Consider the following 21,509-nt stretch of genomic DNA (forward strand, 5'->3'; position numbering starts at 1 on the left):
CTGATGAGGATCAGTTTCATTGTCACTCAGGAAGCAGCTCACTTATGCTCCCACAAACCTTCCTCCTGTGAGCAATCTCTGCTACAAGGAGGGATTGCAACAGGAGCCCCTGATTTGGCCTGTCTCACTGGAGATTGTTCACAGGAGGTGGTGGTAATATTATCTACTTTCCAATTGACAGGGGAATAGAATCCCATTGATCCCAGTGACTACTGTCTGGTAAGTGGGGATTGGGATGGGATTCATTGTGCAGCACTGTAACTACAGTGCTTGTGCATTTGTAAATCCCCAACATGATTCTGACCAGTGTTTTTTGCATGTTTGATTTTTAACGGTAACAATCCTTTGTCTCTCCATTTTATATCATATTGAGGAAATACAGATGTACTGTTGAAGATTCTAATCTGTTTCCTAGGATTCATGAAGTGGAATATTAGATATAGTCATTTGTATGAGGGAACAATCACATCTAGTTAAACATCAAGAAAAAAATTGGAGTTTTTGTATGAAGAAATTTCAGTTCACACATTTTCATAACTAATGGGACATAAACTTTCTAAAACTGTCATGTCATATTGAAGAACAGAGGTTCAGAATAAATAAAATTTCTTCCAGATAAGAAACATGAACTCCCAAAACTCTCATCACTTACTTGCATCTTCTCATATTTAAACGTAATGAAGTTCAAAATTGATTATTACATATTTAAATCTAGATATGAGCTACCAAGTTAATAGGCCACAATATTTGGATATACCCCAGGTTTGGTGCTGAAGTGGCCAGACACTGGATCCAGGGTTGGGGCCATGCATCTTCCAGACTCCTTGCCTAGAGGGTGGGGATGGGGGAAGGATGTTTTATTTGGCCAATGCAGACAGGGCCTTTGATAGGTGTGTCAAGGACTGCAACTACAGCAGTAGTTTAGACAACATAGGAATCTAACACTGGTGCTTTCCAGACCGGACCTTTGTGCAGGCCTCGAAACATGCTAGGGTTGCCTTGGGGCGTCCTTTACAGATGCCCCGCAACCCTAGCACGTACTTGCGGCGTGATAATGGTGGTGCAATGTATACACGGGCGCCACCATTATGACATCACTTTCAGCAGCGCTGGAAGGAGCTCCAAAAGGGAGCTCCTTTTTGGGGAGTGCCTCATTCCTGCAGCCACCAAATGGCTGCGGGAACGAAGCCGGGAGAAAGGGGCCGAGTGGCCCCTTTCTCTCCTGACAGCGGTTCCCGGGCGGTTCCCAGGGTGTCCTGGGGCATGAAGCCCCAAGTACATCTTTTTTCGGGACCAGGGAGGAGCGGCATTTTGCTGCTTTTCCCTGGTCCCGAAAAGTGCCGGATTGGGGCCTTTGGGCTGCCGCTGTGGCTGCCCTGGCCCCAATATGTGGCGCTAAGGGGCGGCTGCAGGTCTGTATCCCGCCACTTTAAACTTAAAGGCATTTTTATGGAAGTACAACACACTGATTGCAGAGGGTATTTCCAAACAGGATTTTAGTCTGAATCCTCAGACTCCAGAATCACTAAGGAGATTTGACTTTTCTATATACAGGGTTGTCCTCCAGTCTGAAACTGACATTCTGCCTTTGCCTCACTTTGGCAAAGAATTGTATAATGGCAACAACAGTATTCTGCTTTGCTGAAAAGTCTCTGTGAAAGGTTTGCCCTGGATGGAAGGTGAGAGATCATCAAAGTTAGAAGCAGCAAAGGAGTGAATAGGGCTGAAGGGGAAGTGCAACACTGAGGTAAAAGAGAAAGTAGAATATAGGAGATAATGTGCTATTCGCATGGAGTGAATATGTAGATTTTCTAAAAACTGAGACTTCCTCTTTGCTGTTGATAACAATTTTTAACCAGGCCTTCTTTTGTCCACAGAGACCCCCAAACACATGCCTACCTCTACGTCTTACTGTTTTTTTAAACTTTAGAATCTCTTGAGAATCAGTTCAGACACCTCCAAAACATTTGGAGGGAAAGTGTTTCTTGGGATACTGAAAACCTCAGATAGCTTCCTGTGATGTAACAGTCAAAAACACTGTAATGCTGGACTGCATCACTAGGAGCATGGTTTCCAGATCAAGGGAAGGAGTAGTGCCATTCTATTATGGTTTGCACAGACCTCTCCTGGAATACTGCAACCAGGTCTTGGCACCATAGTTCAGGAAGGATATTGAAAAACTGGAATATTCAAGAGAAGTGTGCAGAGACATTAAAAGTTCTGAAAACCAACTGAGGAACAACTTAAGAGAACTAGGTATGTGTAGTTTGAAGAGAAGACTAAGAGATGGCATGACAGCTGTCTTTAACTATCTGGAGGGATATCATGTAGACAGAAAAATCTTATTTTCTGCTGCTCCAGAGACAAGAACACAAACCATTGGGTTCAAACTGCAAGAAAAGAGATTCCACCTAAACATTAGGAAGAACTTTTTTTTTAACTATAAGAGTTGTTTGACAGTGGAATAGATTGCCTCAGAGAGTGGTGGACTTTCCATCCTTGGAGGTTTTTAAACAGAGGTTAGATAAGCATATTTCAGGAGTGCTTTATTTATGTACTTCTGCATGAAAGGGAGTTGGCGCAAATTACTTTTGTCACCCCTTCTGGCTCTATGAGTCTATGAAATTCTACAGTTCTGTGCAGTTATTTCCATGCACCTGGCGCTAAATTTTTCATCTTCTGCCACCATAGGCATCATGGTTGGGAAGCTCTAGCTGCAGCTGTAGCTGTGGGGGACTAGTGTAACACATTACCTTTTGCAACTGATGTGTTTCCAGAGATGAGAACTACACTGAGACACAACCACCACTGCTGGTTCTTAAAAGTATCTTGATTATTTCAAAAGCCATCTTTTTTTTTAAAACATTAAAAACCATGTTTTCCCTAGCACAGGAAGGGAAGCCAGCACATTTTTAAAAAACCAAAACTTTGCTTAGGAAACACCCTGAGTAACCTTGGCTGTGATACCTATCTGAATGGCCATGTCAGGAGCTTCAGTGGGAAATCTGGGAAATATCTCCTTCTCCTCTATTATCCCCCCAATCATTCCAATATGTTATTCATGCAAAAATAAGTTTGGCCATGTCCTGATAATGTTATGGCATTTTTTACAGCATAGGTCTGAAATACAATATTTCAAATATTTCACTGAAACTTTATGGTAGATGACAGCATGCATTCCTTTATTCTGCTCACCACACAAACACACTTGTAGCATGTAAACACTTTCATGGTAAAATATGAACAATGTCTGGAGATTAATTCCCTGACAATCAACATTTTAACAGCCTTTGGATGTGTTCATAAACATTCAAACATGTGAAATACCTCTTTCAGGGTACTTGATAGGTTATATATAGAAAGGGCAAACACTGTTAGCCATGCAACAGTAGGACAAAAGCACCCACTTGACAGCAAAATATACCCACATTTATTAGGATCTACAACTCTAAAATATCTGTAAGACTTTTTTAAAAAAAACCCTATATGCTTGAAAAAAAATCTGTTGTATTCAGACTAAGACCAACAGCACCGTTTTTACACAAATATCAAATGAATAAAGATTGGCATACTTTAAGACTGGCATCCACAGGGAATGAGGATTAAGATGCAAGAAACAGCCCTCAAACATTAGAGAGAGGAGTGATAAAAGGAGAAAGGTTTACTTAAGATAATATAAAGTTTAAAATCCTGCTTGCATGTATGTATGTTGTGAGAGAGTATGTATACAGCTACACACACATCTACACCCACACAGGATTTTAAACTTTGAATTTGGTGAGTGTCTTTTTGCGTCATGCAAAAATTCTGTTAGTTCCTGAAGGCTGTCTGTCTTCTGTTTTATAAAGCTAGAAAGTACCCATAACCATGAATTGCTCCTGTATGCGTTTTTGTTTTAAGAGTTATGAGACAATTCAACCTAGGGAAAGTAGTACCAATTTATCAAGTTACATCATAGGCTTAAAGAAATAAATACCATCAAATGCATATCAGTATAGGATGTTGTTCTAAATCCCTATCGGTATGTTAGATGTAGTTTTACCACAATATGATATCTAGTCTGTTCGTTAACACCACACACATGACCAGGTCCTTTCTTGAAAATTCTTAAGTACCATCTTTAAAGTTCTATAATATAGTTGCATTTAAAAGAGAAAAGTTATATTTGTAATCTTGAAATGGAATTATACAGGACTATATACTTCATTCCTACACTGTTCACTGAATAGCACAGCTACTTAGAAATGATTAGTGGTAAAAATGCTTACTCCTTAATTTGTCATAAACTCTCATGAAAATTGGGAGACTGAAGAGGAACACATTAGCATGGTTTTCCGTCAGGTACACTCAGCCCTTCTTATACACGGATTTTTCATACACGGATTCAAGCATCCACGGCTTGAAAAATATTCAAAATATAAGTATAAATTTCAAATGTGAAACCTTGATTTTCCATTTTTTGTAAGGGACACCATTTTGCTCTGTCATTATATTTAATGGGACTTGAGCATCCACGAATTTTGTTATCCACGGGGGACCCAAGAACCAAACCCCAGCGGATAACAAGGGTCCACTGTACATTATTAAGTATTAGTTATATGACAGTCCTCTCCACAATAATGCCAAGCCATTTTATGTTAACTCATAAAAAGAGGGAATTATTACTGTTACTAGACAAAGGGTTTTCACATAAATTTGAGAAGGAATTGGGAGCTGGTAACTTACAACTGAATTTCCAAAGATGTACATCTATAATTCATGTATGCTTAGTGTCAGGAATGCTCCCAACTATGAGTGTATATACAGGCTTATACAAGTCTCTCAGAAATAATACTGTTTGTACATGTGTTGGGGTTTTTTGTCATTGCTTTTTTTGTGAATATTTTTCTGGCAAAATATTATAACTCCTGGATCAAATTTTTGTTCAAATATACATTTTAACTTTTCCATTTCCCTCCTGAAAATTGTATTTTTTATACTACTGTTCAAAGGCAGTGAGCAGGTACAAAACCTTGTTGATTTTAAACTTGAAGAAGTGGCAGGATGTAATCAGATGCAGGAAAGGAAAGTAAAATCAAGAGACCACCAGCTAAATTGTCAAGAACTGCTTCAGCTCTGAGAATGCTAAGGAATCTGTTTAGTCTGGTGCACCCTTATTTTAAAGTAAGTCAGTCTGACTTCAGCAGGACTTCCAAGCAAACATGGATACAATCAGGCTGTAAATCTTGTATGCAAGCTCTTGAAAAACTGAGGCAGGTCTGAAAACAGCCGGATTTACTCAATATAGTGAAAACTATACTATGGCTTTCTCTGCAAAATCCAGTCATAGATTTTAAACTGAGATGTTAGATGTGTTTAATTCATGCATAGGCGGTACCATCACAGTATGAGAGAAACAAGCAAAATGACATAGTGATTTCTATCTGACTCAGAGACCTACACCTTGAAAATGACATATCTTAACTAGCACATGATTTTCTGTTGAGATATTGTGATTATGAGGTCTCTATGAAGTGAATGTAGCCTTAGAAGTGGTCCCATGTATTCACACCTTAACCCTACCAGGCACAAAATCACAGTCAAGTCAATTTACAAGCACATGCAGAAAGCATGCAGACACATGAATCCCCAACTCCAAGGCAAGCAAATGCATGCTGAGAAATTTAGGCACTTGGATGTATCAATCTACACACAAGTTCAATGATATTTTAAGGCTTGTGCACACACTATCTACCTAAAGTGGAGGCCCCCTGGCCCATGTAGTCTGTAGTTCCCACAAGTGGGTTCTCACTTACCTGCAGTGAATTAGTTCTAAGCACTTCTTAGAGATAGCCTTCTGCTATCAAGAGGTAAACAGAACAATTACCCACTTGGTACATGAACCAAGGGGTAAAAGTTAATAGCCAGAATCCTTTTGGGATTACACTGTAGGATTACATTAGCAGACCTACTTTTTACAAAGTTTCATAAGGAGTCATCCAGTATCTCCTTATGCAAAACATTAGATTGGTAGCACAGTGTCTGCCAGACAGTACCTGGGCACAACATGGCTCCTTTGCCCAGTACAGCCACTGATTGACCATGAAACATGAACTAGAAAAACTCCTTTCTACCATTGCCAGATTAGCCCTCTCTTGAGTCTGGAATGCTGCATAGGTAGATGGCTGAACTTTATGCTCCATCGAGTTCATACAGGATCTTGGTCGAAGTTAAGAATCCTGTTGGTATACTATTCTAGGTGCTGCATTTTTCCAGGCTCATGCAAAAAAGGTGAAGGAAGGCAGACAAAATCTGATGGCTCATAGAAGCCCATATCTATAACATCTTGGTTCTTTTATTGCTACTGCAGCCATGGTTTGTTTTGTTTTTCTTTTCTCCTGCTGCCACCATCTGTGTCAGCATGGTTATGCCAGCATAATGCAACAACTGGATTCTGGCAATAGTGTGCACAAGCCCTAAGAGACACACCTACATATATGAATATGTGACCAGGTAAATGGGTGAGTATGCTCTGATACCCTGCAATGCACATTGAAGAGAAATGATCTAAAACTATACACAAATCTTTCACACACCAGTGACACACAAACTGACTTGCTGCATGCACACATTAAATTTACTTTTAAACATATATGCAACAATGATTTAAAAAAAAAACCCAGTTGCAAAAGCATTTATACACAGAATTACTAGATATCCTCTAATAAAGTTTTACATCAGTTTGTGGACTGAAAGACTTCTGAGTTTAAACTGAATAAAAATTGCCAAGTTCTTACAGTAACTGGTAATATTTTATTTTCATAAGGAAAACTCAAGGAAAAGAGTTCTTGGAGCTCTTCCAGATTTTTGTCTTTTAAAAAGTGCACATATCTTCTAGTGCTTTATGGGTACTTTCTCCAGGAGGAGAAGTACCATATGCTGTACCCACATAGAAGATGGATTGTAGAAAAAAGACAGATTAGTCTATTTTTAATGTTAATATCATATGTATCTATTTATAAACTTCTGCATTGTTTCTCCACTAATCAATTTTAATTTTTTTGAAAATTAGTATTGAAATATACATTTAAATATACATTTTGAATGTTTTCTCTCACTAAATATGCATTTGTAACCCTATTTTTCTCACAGTACACATCTGTAAACATATTGTATCATTATATATGCATTTTGTGTGTATTTTGGTACTTTTTGAGACTAGAAAATCCAGAGAAATGTGAAACCTGAAGTAAAAGTGCATTCCAAGCTACATAGTAGTTTGGAAAATGCAAATTGAATAATTTTATACCCTAATTAACAAAGAATAAATTTATAAGACATATTGAACAGTGTGTGACTTTTACTCTGAGTACGGCTAATCCACTAGATTGTACTTTGGGGATGCATGTGCTATGACACATAGAAGAGAGAAAAGTTCTTTATAATGGTTATTGGGACATAGTATTTTGAAGCAGGTCTGAATGAAGTGTTAGAAACGTTTTTTAACATTCCTTGCAGATCCAATAATGGAACAATAATCACTCTCAAAGGAGAAAATGCCATTCTTGAAATAGTTCAAAATTGAGATTAAAGTGCTGGGAAATTTAGGGTTTTGTTTGTTTGTTTAAAAATGGATGTGTCAGCTGTGATGGGAGAGTGAGGATGTTGTTTGGAGTATATGTCACAAGTGCACATAAAACTTTGGCCCTTCCAAAGCTATCTAGTAATTTTTGTTAAAAGCTGGTATTATTATTTGAGAAACTGAGTTGTTCTTCATATGGAATGCTATTTCCATTTAATTTTCTTTTACAACAGACTGTGTCAGTTTTATGAGCACTTTTAAGCTCAACCCTTTATCTGAGGGGTAGATGAAGATCTTAGATAGTCTCTTAACCAGATGTGGGCCAGATCTACTTCCTTTCCAGATCAAAATAGACCACCCAGTAAAGATGATTCTCTAGATGCCTGCTGCAATGGACAATTAGGATATTAATCTGTTTTGTTTTTGCACTCATCAATATCCAGTTTTCCAAGAATATTTTCTATATTACAGCATCCCATCTTAAATTTCTATCAATAAAGAATGTTCTTTGGTGAACATCTCTTAAAATCATCAAACTGTTTTCAGACCTATGGATTATTACAACTCTCATTATGTTTCTCAAATTTAGCCTAAAGTGTCAAAAGCTTTAGTTATTTCAGAACAATCTCCATTTTAATCTGCATCAAAATATTGATCAAACAAACAGCTTCCAAATGGTATTGGAAGCTGATGGAGACTCACAGCGAGGGGATTAACTACCGTAGTATTGAGAACTATAAAGTCCTTTGCATTCCTTAGCTTTTGTTTTTACACTTAGCTTTGTATCAGCTGAATTTGATATAATTTCTTACAGAAGTGACACAAATAAAGATTGCTACTGAAAGGTTTCTTTGTGAGAAGTAAAGAAATATATTATTAAGCTTACAGTGGGGTAACAATCTAAGCTTCATAAGAAAATGAAGACGAACTGCAGAAATATTGCATTTTTGGAGGATTTTGAGTTCTCTAATTCTGTTTTTTGTTAAATGGGAAAAGAAATCAGACACACATTTCTTCTTCTTCCCTCTCTTTCATACACACACACACACACACACACACACACACACACACACACACTCCTAAAGGTATCTTTCTGTTTTCTATTCTTCCCTCTTACATCTATGGCAATTAAGTGCTTCCCAGTCAAATTGGATCTGCATGGCAAAGTCCCAGATGGACTTTACAGAGTGTTCCTGTTCAGTGCATCCATCACCTTTCATGACACACTAACTCAAGCCAAGAAAGGTTCACCTTCAATATACAACAAATCAGAGAGCTACCTTTTTAATGCAGCAGCTTTTCAATGTCTACCATAAACTAATTTACCCTATTGCTTCAGAGCTACTACACACATGATGCTTGAATTTGGAACCAAGTCAGAAACTACTATCATCCAGAGGTTACAAGTGATTTTCCTCTTCTATACCCCTCCACCCATCCTATTTCCAGGTCACATGGTGCAGAATGACATGGCATACAGGCATGAAAGGCAGATTTGACAAGGCTCACGAACGGTGAGTGAAGCAATCTTCTGTGGTGTGGAGTATAAAGGAAGTTGCTCAGCAAATAATTTTGCGTTGCCCAGATAGAGGAAAATGTGTTATATTGCTTCATAGCAAACTAGTGCTTGTCTGCTGGGGAGGGCTTGAGTGGGATGTTTCATACCAAATGCCTCAAGCATCAAGAGTATTTTGATGGGACAAAATGAAGTACAGTTAAATTCATTCTCATGTTCAACAGGAGTATGTGCAATAGGATTTCAAACAATTCGAAACAGACTCCATCCTTGACTGATGTAAATTAACAGTGCATCAGATTTTGTACAAATAAAAACAAAAAGGAAAAGAAAACCAAACCAAACCAAAATAATTTCTTAATAACAAATGTTAGGAATCATAATAGCAAGGATTCAAAATATAAAATTCAAACATGCCAGGTAATAAAAAGACATGTGCAGAATTCTGTAGGGTCTGTATAGTAGGAAGGTAGTCTTTAGAGGGGATTAATGGAACCGTCATCAATGTCACCTATTCAGTTTTGGAAGCATTATTCACAGGGAAGGAAGACTGCCCTGGTCAAATTTTCACCTACATCAGTAACACCTCTATTCTATCCTCCCTCATTTAACATTATTCATTTAGTTCTTAATAATGGTGTTCTAGGTTTGTGAATACAGACTAAAATATAGCTGCCAGTGCTGTGTTTTCCTGATAAACATCTTTATTGGGTATCCTTTCCAGACCAGTATTTCACCTGGATTGGATAATAGCTAAATGAGTTTACCAAATTCCTCACTTCATCTCTCCCTATTTACTAGGAAAGTAGTCTAGTTGGGAGGTGTGTCCAAAACAGCAATGTTAGAAGACACTTTCCTTTGTTCGATGTATTTATTTGCATCTGTTTACATGTCACTGTATGGAATACTTTTGCATAGTGCTGATTTGTGCATTGTTGTATTAGTTGATGAAAAGCTAAGCTTGTACACAAGCTGAAGCACTGTCTTATACTTTTTATTGGTGCATTAATCCTTTGTTGGTTGGGAGAAGAAAGAAAATCCTTATTCCTAAAACTATATGATGGAAACTATCCATGCCAACTAATGATTGGAAGATGTATGTAGAAACATGATCGATGGATTTTGGTGTGTGAACCAGGTTCTTAGGGTGGGAAATTTTACATCATGCATTAATTTGTTATCTCATCTGGAGTATTCAGTTGGTGACCTCAATAATCATTTCACAAGATTATTGCCATAGGAATTTCTTTGTGTCTTATAGCATGTTCTTTGTCTTTCAGTGAATTTTTTCCCCTGAAGTACCAAATATTTTCCGTATATCTAAATGCAGAGCATGACTTTCAGGACAATCATAATACTTTATTGTCCATCTGTGTCACTGTGTTTCTGTAGTGCAGGGTGGCCCTCCAGATGTTGCTGGTCTCCAGCTCTCATCAGCTACAGCTAGCCTTATTTATGGTGAGAAATTATGAAAGCTTGGGTACAATAACATTTGCAGGGAGTGCATCCCACCTTTGCTGGAGTGCATCAGTCTTGTTTCTGTAATTGTGATCTTTTCCTCTTCAATTCAGGCTTCACTCTACCTATGGTTACATTTCTGAAACCAATGTCATATAATAATGAACAAGTCATGCCAAAATATGTCCTAAACCAGAAATGGACTGGATGTAATGGTCCCAGTGCATTTTGGAAGGAAGAATATTTTCTTCACACTTTTCTGCAAAGTAACATTTTCACAAATAATGGGGAGACAGACTTTATGAGTCTACAAAAATTATACTGGAGAAAGGGGAACAATTTTGAAGTTGTTGTTGTTGTTGTTGTTGTTTTTTGCAGGTTTGTGATTGAAGGAAAAACTTGGTGATATAGAAGCCTGACAGAAAACTTTCCATGCTTGGTTCCCTCTGTTCCACCTCGAAAGAGTTGTCCTACAGATCTCTGTGAAGTGGCAAGTATCTCAGTGCCCTGGGAAGTTTAACACATATTTGGGGAAACCAGAAGCCTCAACCTGGCTTACTTTTGCAACTTCCTAGGACACAAACCTGCTCTTTGTGAATTCACTCCACATAGTTTTCATTGGTTTTTCCTACTATACAGTTTTTACTCATGCCAGGTTGGTTATGAGGGAAAGAAAATGATGCAACAGTCAGAAAGTCCTCAAAGTTGTTTCAAAAGTTAAAGAAACAAGCAAAACCAAAAATATTCAGAACAACAAAAAAGCAATCCTTTAAAAAAATCTTTAAATAAAAAGGGAGGGAGAAAGAAGGGAAGAGAATAAAAAAGAAGAGATTAAAAAAACTGGAAGAGACAAATGGATGTTAAAAGCAGGCACATTCATGGACAGACGCCAGCTACTTACGTTCACCTCGGTGATTGCTATATCAACAATGCTACCCACAACAATCAAGGCGTCAAATGTATTCCATGCATCACAGAAATAGTGCTGCATGTGGCAGAGAAGCCGAGGAAAAAGAGAAAGAAAGAAACAAACAAAGAGGAGGAGGAGAGAAAGAGAGAAAAAAAGTATATATATACAAAAATAAAGAAAAGTCAAAATAAATAAACAAACCATGAAAGAGGGAGAGAAGAGAAAAAAATAAGAAAAGAAAGAGGTTACATGGGCATATTAAAGAGTCTCTTACCACTCTACAGTACTGGCTGCTCATACCTCTGTAACATGATGGAGGGTATCAACAAAAGCCTGGTTAGTTAGAATGTTACACTCAAACATGTCTGGTTTTTTTGGAGGGAAAAAAAGCACACACACCCCCAAGTTCTTTGCGCTTTCACCAGTCACAGCTGTGACGAGTGAAACAGAAGGAGGCTTTCAATCCTGCTCCTTTTTTTCCCTCTGGGAGAAGGACGACGGCAAGTTCAATAAAAGCATGACTGGAGGGAAGAAAACAGAAGAGGAAAGAAAGAAAAGAAACAGAAGGAGGAAGAAGAGAAAGAGGATTTGGTGGCATCCTAGGGAGGGTAGAGTAATACTCACATTAGTTTCACTGAGAATGACGTCTATAATGCTGCCAATTACGATGAGGAAGTCAAAAACATTCCAAGGATCACTAAAGTAACCCTACATAAGGAAGGGGCAGGCAGGATGGGGATTAAAAAGGAATGTTAGACAGACAAAAACAGTTCAGAACTGGCATTAGAATTACTGCCCTGGTACCCTTCAGTGGTCTTCTGAGTAGCTAGCATGGAGTAGGATTTTCCATATAGCCACACAAGTTGGCATTGCTCAGACAAGCAACCCTACTGAAACCAAAGGGATCAGGTTTTTATAGAAGGACTGCCTTGCATGAGTAGAAGCTGTAGGATGAAATGGTTCTTGGGGTCTGAATGATATGAAAGAGCTCTTTTCTTTTGACCTATTGCATCTTCACTTGCTCATTCTATGAGCATTAGCAGTGCAAATGCATTCTACATGGACAGGTAGGCTCAGGACTTCATAGGGTGAGCAGAAAATGTAGGAAATAGATCATTCCCTTACTGCAAAGGTGGGCATCTGTAGAAGGATAGGAGGCCTCATTAGCCCCAGGAGACCTTTGAGGGCTGAACTTATCCACTGCACCTGTTCTTGCAACAACCCCATATTCTTGTCCCCATACACCTTCTAGAAGACATATGGCATTTCCATCATGCTTTGGGGCCTTCCTGGGCATTTTAGATCTGGGGAAATGACTTTTTTTACCATCAAGACGTGAGCAGAAGCCATTTCCTGTTTTTTTAAACCTGTCCTGTGAAACAATTGGCTGACAGTGGTGTAAACTATGGTGGAAATGCACCATGTGCCCCATAGAGCACATTTAGGGGTTTCTGGGGATTTTTTTTGGAAAAAAATAGAAAATATGTATTTTTATTTATCCCTGAGAGCCCTGGAAATGCCTTCCACGCTCTAGAACAAATTTTGAGGCATTTAGGAGAAGTTTTTACTCCTGGGGCCCACAAAAAGTGCTGGGGGCCACATGTGGCCCATAGACTATACTTTGCCCATCTCTGCATTAGTGTATGCATGCAACTCTGAAATGCTAGCATCCCTTGTTATCAGCCAGGGGACTTAGTGTGAGGGAACATTGCTTTGAAAGTGGTTGGGGACTGTGCTCAGATTCAGTTAATTTCACTTGGTTGTGGGATATGCTGGAGACAGAGCAGGGTGGACCAGGTAAAGAGGCTAGTGATGAAATGACAAAACAAGGACCACCAATAGCTGACAAGCTTTCAGGAGTTCTAGCAGGTTTATAGTGCCCAACACCACTGAAAAGATAATCGGGACCACTGAAAACATAACAAGCAATTGTTATGTTTCATAATGAATGTATATTTTAACCCATCCATTGCTTTTTTTTAAAAAAAAGTAGGAAGATTGCAAATGATTTTCATGACTTTTGCATGTCTCAAAAATTCCTCACCCTTTTCATAATATGGAGAACTAATACGCATCCAGACTTTGGCTTTTTTATGAATTTGAGCGAGTTTGACTTTCTTGTTTCTTCAGCTGTGGCCTGTTTTGAAAAGACTGAACCCAAGTGGCACAGTATTTGCTATTCTTAGCACAGAGAAGTGCAGGTCATGGGTAAAATATAATCCCGAGTTCCCAGAAAACATAATGGAAGAAAAATGCAGAATGGAAGAGCAATAGATTCTACTACTGGCTATAAGCAGATCAGATTTAGGAATCTTAGAAGAAATTGGTTATAACCTACAACTGAACAAGCAGTACAAATGTTCCCTTCCGAACTCTGCAGTGTGCTCCAGCTAAAGCTCTTAGGACTGAAAATATTTCTAGCTCCATGAAATTTGGAGGAACTGTTAAGAGTGCCTTGATAAGAATGGAAGAAGGGAGCACAGTATGGAACTGAAAGGAAATAAAATACATTTCTGAGTTACACAAGGGAAATTTCCATGCACATTATGGAGCAGAGGCTTGTTTGGAAACTGGACATTTAAACCATACAGGGCAACCATTCCATTTATTATACCACTGATAGGGAGCCTAGTTAATTGGGAGAGGATGAAAGAGTACATATTTCACTACTGTATATCAGTCAATTTCTGGCCTAAAGGTTTCAGAATAAAATAAAATTAGTGTAATGGTGATCTCCAGCATCTCTTGGAACCAGATGGACCTGAAATAAAACTGCAATTAGAGATTTATAGTACAGGGAAAGAGGGGAAAAAGTAAACCAAAAGGCACAGTTATTTTGAGTAATAACATAGAACAAATATTGGATACATGCAAAAACTATATCGATTATATGTTCTGGATCTCTGGACAAATCAGCTTGAAAGTTCATTGGAGTAAATTAGAAATTCAATAATTTACTTGTTTTCTGTTTCAGTAAAATCAGGGTGGCTGTTCACATTACCAGGAGCTAAACCATCAACATGGTTGTCTTCCACTTGCCTTTCCAGCATCCTTTAAAGGCTTCTAAGGACCACATTAAATGTAACAGATGTTGCATGGCTTTTGTTGCATGGCCTTAAAGCAAGGAAACTATTACAGCAACAACAAAAACCTGAATAGCTCAGAGTGGGCTTTTTTGCACTTGATGCAGTCCCTGTGGGAATTGTCCCTCATACACTATATTCAGAATGGGCGAAAAGCTTCCAATAACACTGGCTATTTGTTTAAAAATATTAGCCATACAATGCCAAACCATATGACAGATGTCACATCTTCTGTAACTTTCAAGCTGTATTCAGGCTTTTAACTTTTTATAACCTGGAGGTGATACTGTAAGAGTGGTCATTGTTTGTACATATTCACCTTGTGTTGTACCATGGACTCTTGCCACACCAATTTTCTAATTTTGTATATCTCCAAGCTGTATAAAACTCATAACAAGTTCCTGAAGCATGACTGGTATTGCTACAATAGTCAGTTAGATATAATGCCAAGGGCAACTAATGAATATTGACTCTCATGTAGAAGAGGCTACCACACTTCCTCAAAGTCAGTTTAACATTTAATGTATATGAAAGAGAAAGAGCAGTGCGACATGTACACCACTGTAGACCAACAGTAATAATAAAAAACTTGAACAGTAATAAAATTTACTGGATCAGGAACATCTTGCAACCCAATCTATTTAATTTCATTGGCCTATTAATTTATAAGGGACCAGAAGTAACTACTTTTAGGGAAAAGGTTGGGATTCATCATCCTCAGACATACAGAAAGGCAGTTTGTTAAAAGTAGATTTTTTTTTATATTTTTTATACTGATGTGATAGTAGAAGGTATGGATTTCACCAACCAACACAGTGGAGATTATTGCAAGGGGGGCAGGATATCGTTGTCCCGTTCCTGTCCCGTCCTGTCCCTCCTTGTGCAATTGCAGGAAGGACTTTTATATGACGCCGTGCTTATCTGGACATTGTCCTATCAGGAAAGCACAAGTGACAGTGATTGTGCAAAAGCCTTTCAAATAATGTTGTACTGATCCTATCATTGTCCTGTCACTGAAGTTGCATTGCCCTGGCATTTTACATCAATGAGAGTTTGCGTTAATGCAATGATGCTTCAATGAGAGGATAAGGATTAGCACTACAATATGAAAGGCTTTCGTGCGATCTCCCACCACAGACAGGATAAGGATGGAAGAATGATCCTGTTCCTATCCCATCTGAGTGTGATAATCTCCAAAGTCTGTATCTTCTACATCTTGGTAGTAGGCAAGGATATATTTCACCCATCTTTCTTTCTTTGGCACATACTTTCAATGTGAATATGGGGCAAAACAGACTGCAGAAATAATCCAGTTTGAGACCACTTTAACTGTCCTGGCTCAGTGCGAGGAATTTTGGGAACTGTAATTTGTTATGGTACCAGCGCTCTCAGAGAAGGCTCAATTTCTCACAAAACTACAGTTCCCAGAATTCCCTAACATTGAGCCATGGCAGTTAAAGTGGTCTCAAGTTGGATTATTTCTGCTGTCTGTTTTGGCCCTGTATGACCTTTACAGTTAAGCAGATTGGATCACTTAAAGGCATGGGCCAGATTTCCTGCTCTGCCAACTAAGATTACCCACCAAAGCTTGCGATTAATGTAACCAATGACATTAATTTTGGACCGAAATGTACACCGAAACCAATGTACTGCATTTTAGTCTCAGCTAAAACAGTGAGCCACTAATCTGAAATTCTGCTCTGTTGAAAAGGATGATTGATATAAAAACTGGATAGTTCTCTAAGGGAAGATGGTGATTATATGGCTACTACTGGAAATAGAAATTTATTTCAGTTGTACTTGGAACTCAGGGCAGAATATGGTTTCCATTGGAGGAGGAGGAGGATTTCTTCTCAAATCAAGTTCTTCTTGTATTTTACACCAAGGTAGTTCCAACTGCTTCCTGAACTTTCATAGCTACTCTGTTTATACTGGTTATGAAATAGGCCTGTTTTTGTTGCATTCCCCATTTTTCATCTTTGTGGTTCAATACCATTGTATAACCTGCTGCCCTATGGTGCATAACCATAAGTCATAAATAAACTCAAAGAATTAAAAGCTTCACCACTTAATATATTTTGATTGTAAACTGAAAATGTTGAACAGTGTTGACATTTTTATCCAACTTTCCACCTAACATTTCAAATGAAGCTTAATATGAACTCTTGGTTTTAAATATATTTTCCAACTTCACATTCATCTGACGGTGAGAGAAATGAAGGGTTTCAAATAAACACACACACCCCGCTGCCGCTGTCACACACAATTTGATTATCAGTTCATGGCCAAATAAATAATGTGACCATGTAATCTTAGAAATACCTACAAATGTTGCACCTCACCTGTAAGGAAATATTTATTTAAAAATCCATTCTTTCTTGCAGAGCTCTTTTATTTTTGATTAATAAGTGGAAAATGGATATCAGTAGTCACTGACAAAGATCAAAAAGAAACTAGACTCCTGTCTGGAAATAGTTTTCTAGGCTCATGCAACATTTGTTGTTACATTTGTGACTTGGGAAGGAAAAGCTAATTGAGGAAGGAGGATGCAGTTTCCCACCAGAAAATTTATTCTCCCAGGAGAATAAGAGAGAACTGAGAGCTAATTGAAGGATATTTATTTTTGCAACTGAAACATTTAATGTGTAACAGTAAATCCACCACCCAATGACAGTCCTTCATTTTCATGCTAGAGATATTATTATGTCATCATTCTGCTGAATCTCCAAGAGATTATTCACAACATTCTAGTAGGAATTTCTTTAAGGCACACAATACTCTGGAATATTTTAAGAGAGGAGGACAGGAGGCTGAATTATATTTTTTATAGATTACATCTCTGAACCACTGTTACAATATAGTACCTTTTTCCCAGTAAGTGGAAAAGACAGAATGAATCACCCCATGATCAATTAGTTAATGGAAGAACTGGTCATAAATATGCAGTAGGTGGCTGATGTGGAATCTCATTTGTGCAAGGAAAGCAGGCCACTCTTAACTGTTCACAGTGTAACTGCCAGTTGGTTCTTGGTTTCTTTGCCTGCTGAGATCAGCTAGCAAGAAACCTGAGTTTGTTTAAGCAGGGATAGAGCCACACTATTTTCTGGAGATCACTCCTTTCACATCCCATGAAACTGAACTTCAAGTATGATGTCAGACAAATCTAGGCCTAAAGCAGAGGGGCCAAAAGGAGTGGCTTCTGGCTGCTTTGGAGGCATAGCATGTAGATGATGTATGGCCCTGGATTGGCTGGAAGCTGCTCTGATGCTGTCTAAGTAGACTTGAAGCCTCCGGCAAAAGATATGGTAAAAAACCGTTCCTGCCATTGGTCATTTGATACCATGGTGGTGGCCCGCTTTCAGAGTGGGCTGTCTGGTTGCTGCAGTCCTCCAAGCTGCCGCTCTGCTTTGCCCCTTAGTTAACAGCAGGAAAAGCACCCACTGGAACCTATTTTCAAGGTCTGTACGGAAAGCAACTTGGGAATTGTGTTAAGGATCTGTAGCAATAAGCATATTAAAATTTGCCCTCTGCAGAGAGATCCAGTGGACCACGGATGGAGGAGAAACATTCATTCAAACCAGGGCAGGACCTGAATTTCAAGACCAGCTCAATACTAGTAAAAATTTCATAAGTCAATAATAAAAGGCAATTAAAGCAATGTTGGATTAAGGGGAAATATGGATCATTACACCTATTGACAATTTTGAGACTCCATGCATATCAGGCCTATCTGTCTGTTATGACTATATTCACACAGGCATGTACATGTGTATACAAAGGCTCCTAAAAGGGGAAAAGAATCACCTCTCACTGTTGTCTTGGTAATCCAATTCCATTATAAAAAAAACCCTGCTGGTTTAAGTCCAGAGTAAAAGTTCTCTCTTACTGACTCCACAAACCCAATAAATTGGAATATAAGGAGGCTGTCCCTTAATTGGCATGTCATTTGATTATTCATGCTTTATGGTGTGCCCTTCATGCATCTACACTTTTCCTTGGTCTTTCAAACCCACATCCAGATGGGAAGGTTGAAAATCCTAAAATCAGCAAAGATTATTCTGGTCCTCTACAGCCTTCTGAAACATTCTGACCCTCACTTATTACTAGTGGAATCCTCCTGTGAGTTGTCTAATGCTTGTTTATTGTTTTTATCAGTCGCTGACAGGATAGGTTAAACAGTGCAATGTAGGGGGACCTATTCTAGCACCTTTCACTATTCTTTGGCTGGTGAAGCAGAGGATTATTTTTTAAAAAAATATGGCACTGCAGTGTGACTGAAGGACATGATAGTTCAGGTTTCTGAACATGATCCGGGAAAAATGGTTCACTATCATACTGAAGTTTGCACCTGCAAGTATGCTGCAAGACATCCATAATTACTTTGGAACCTGAGACTTTTAGCAGGATAAAACAGGATGGGTGGTATGCTGTCATGTTTAAAAAGCGGTGATTAGTGGAATAGTTAAATATATTATTTGAATACACAACTTCTTTCCTTTAAATTGCATTGTCACAAAAGCACAAGAGAAAAAAGCTATGAGCTCAGATATCTAGCTTGATATTCTATCCGTCCTAACAGGTGCTTTTTAGAGGGGATCAGGGTCTAACCTACAAATGCACTGACATATAAATGACCAAACAATACATTTCTGCTCAAAAATTAGCATGATCCCTATCCCTATGCTACCAAGACCTTTTCTTGATGCTTCATAAAAAGCGGGATTTTCAATACATGTTTTGACAGTCTTCATTACATCAAACACTTTGTGCTAGGAATCATAGCTATAAGCACCACATCCCAAGTCACAAGCAACAATCATATTAGGCCTATTGTATCAGTGGAGGCCCCCACCACTTTCCAAGCCCACCTCCTCATAACTTTTAATATTGTAATATGTATTTTATTTTTTTCTCTGAATACCTTTTATAAAGAATAATTCTGTGTAATTGGTAAACTTGCATTCAGCATTTCAAAGAGCTGTTAAGAGAATGAAAGGCTTCACGCTTACGAAAAAGATGCCTGATCAAACCATGTGGATAACCTGTACTGACTGAATTGCTTCCTATTAGTGCAGCACATGCACAATCTTAGCATGACATGCCTTCTGAAACTACTTACAGTGTGGGACTAACCTCTTGAGTTTTTAGTGATCAAGGCCTCACTGCAGAGTGGCACGTTAGAGAGAGACTCTTGGTTCCTAACTAAAATAATTAAAATGAATTACTCATAGGCTGTCATTTCAGTCTCAGCAAATCTTGACTCATCAGTCTTAGAAAATAAAATACATAATTATGCTGAGTATCAAAAACAATTGACATCAGGCGAAGAAAATACATTTTCTACTGATGTTACAACACTACTCAGCTATAACAACATACCTGGAAATCAGCATTGCTGAACAGAAGAAAGGACAAAAGGAACCCCGAAGGGCCAATATGTCTTGGGATCATGGCAGTAATATTAACATTACTTCCCCCTGCTTTTTACCTACTTCAATGGTTGGCAATTTTGAAAAAATAAGTCACTACAGGTGGACTGTTTCGTATATTCATGACTCATGCCATATGAAATGAAACACCCTTTCCAGTATTTAATCTGATCTTTAGTAGATAAAGAAGACAAGCTCCCATCTTAGATGTTTGTCCCAAATTTTCCTTAAACAAATACAGTATTCTTTTTGCTTATCTATGATGAAATCAATGCCACCCTTTCAAAGTGACATTCATATTTAACAGATTTATCTTCTCTCTCTTTCTGATTCACACAATTTTTCACATATGCACAAATCAGAGAGCTTCTGAAAGTATGTGATGATCCAGTCATTCATGCAATAGCCCAATCATTCTATCCTTTTGCATTTATTTCATGTGTTTGTTCCAAACACTTACACTAAAATTAAACCAACAGTTATTTTAAGGCAAATTACAAATAGCAGAATAATAATTTACTAACAACAGAACAATAAGCATTGGAACAAAATGAAAATAAGAAGCCAACGTCCCAAAAAAGATAAAATAGCAGTTTATCATTAAAGAAAATTACAGCTGTAATCAGCCAGTGATAAATATTCAAAAAAACAGGAGCTGATAAAATAAGACAAAACTGAGGCATGGGCATGAGCAAATAAAACCATTCTATCTGATACTTGTAAGCATGGGCATAAGGTATTCTAAAATCCCATTAATGAAAAAACAAACAAGCAAACTTATCTCCAGTAACTGGCCTCATCTGGCAAATGTACCCCAGGAAGGAATGCTAAAGATCTTAAATTCCAGACAAATTCATATGGGAAAAGGCAATTTTGTGAGAGCCTGGTCTTTAGCCAAATTCCTTGAGGAACTCTCAGTGGTTTCACTGAGAGTAATGGCCAAAAAAAGCAAAAGAAAAAAAAGCATGGAGAACTAAGCAGAGTCCATTGAAATGCCATAACATACATGCCGGTATGTAGCATGTTACTTTCCAAGGGCCACCTTCTGGTCTACCAGGTATAAATAAAATCACCAGGGCATGATAACAATTCCTATCTTTGTCAGGTGATTCAGAAGGATACTAAGTCACAATCTGCACAATCCTTGACTCCTTGTTTAGTGCTGTTCTCAACAGTAACTGAGTCTTTTTAAAAAAAGCAATTTATTTTACCGAATTAACAAGAACAGAAAAAAGATGACTGTAATCTCCTCTCCCCCAATTTGATTAACGCACATCATGTTACAATATAGGACTATCAGAACACCCTACAAAATGACCTGTTGGAGTTAATACATGTCTCCAGAGATTACAATTTATTTATTTTCACTTATTACTTATTTGATTTATATTCCACCTTTCTTGCAGCATGGGATGCAACACATCTATGGAATACTGGTGCTAATGTTCTACTTTGTTGTTGTTGTTGTTGTTGTTGTTGTTGTTGTCATTGTTGCATGTCTCAAAGTCATTTCCGATTTATGGCGACCCTGTGGCAACCCCTACCATGGGGT

At 38.2% G+C, this 21,509-nt stretch overlaps 1 protein-coding gene and 1 long non-coding RNA gene across 15 annotated transcripts in view; one reads left to right on the forward strand and one right to left on the reverse strand.

Annotated features, from left to right (window-relative positions):
* LOC149311718 (uncharacterized) overlaps positions 1-16,580 on the forward strand; it is a 107,342-nt gene extending 90,762 nt beyond the window's left edge. For 7 of the 9 annotated variants that reach the window (XR_016281483.1, XR_016281478.1, XR_016281484.1 and 4 more), the window contains 2 exons: positions 9,011-9,075; positions 10,914-11,585. This is a non-coding gene — a long non-coding RNA (uncharacterized LOC149311718). Of the gene's footprint in view, positions 1-9,010; positions 9,076-10,913; positions 11,586-14,419 lie in introns of those variants that run through there. The other 2 variants (XR_016281479.1, XR_016281480.1) reach the window with 2 other exon arrangements.
* LOC149311719 (voltage-dependent L-type calcium channel subunit alpha-1C-like) overlaps positions 1-21,509 on the reverse strand; it is a 487,833-nt gene that overhangs the window by 84,563 nt on the left and 381,761 nt on the right. For 2 of the 6 annotated variants that reach the window (XM_089527751.1, XM_089527748.1), the window contains exons 29-30: positions 12,070-12,153; positions 11,437-11,520 (exon numbers count right to left, since the gene is read on the reverse strand). The exons of 1 other annotated variant lie outside the window; for it this stretch is intronic. In XM_089527751.1, coding sequence (XP_089383877.1) covers positions 11,437-11,520; positions 12,070-12,153 — 168 coding nt within the window. The remainder of the gene's footprint in view (positions 1-11,436; positions 11,521-12,069; positions 12,154-21,509) is intronic. 3 more of the 6 variants (XM_089527752.1, XM_089527746.1, XM_089527750.1) reach the window with 2 other exon arrangements.

The sequence above is a fragment of the Sceloporus occidentalis genome, unplaced genomic scaffold, assembly GCF_023333645.1.
Source record: "Sceloporus occidentalis isolate IW3139 unplaced genomic scaffold, rSceOcc1.0.p SCAF_5, whole genome shotgun sequence".
NCBI classification, from domain to species: Eukaryota; Metazoa; Chordata; class Lepidosauria; order Squamata; family Phrynosomatidae; genus Sceloporus; species Sceloporus occidentalis.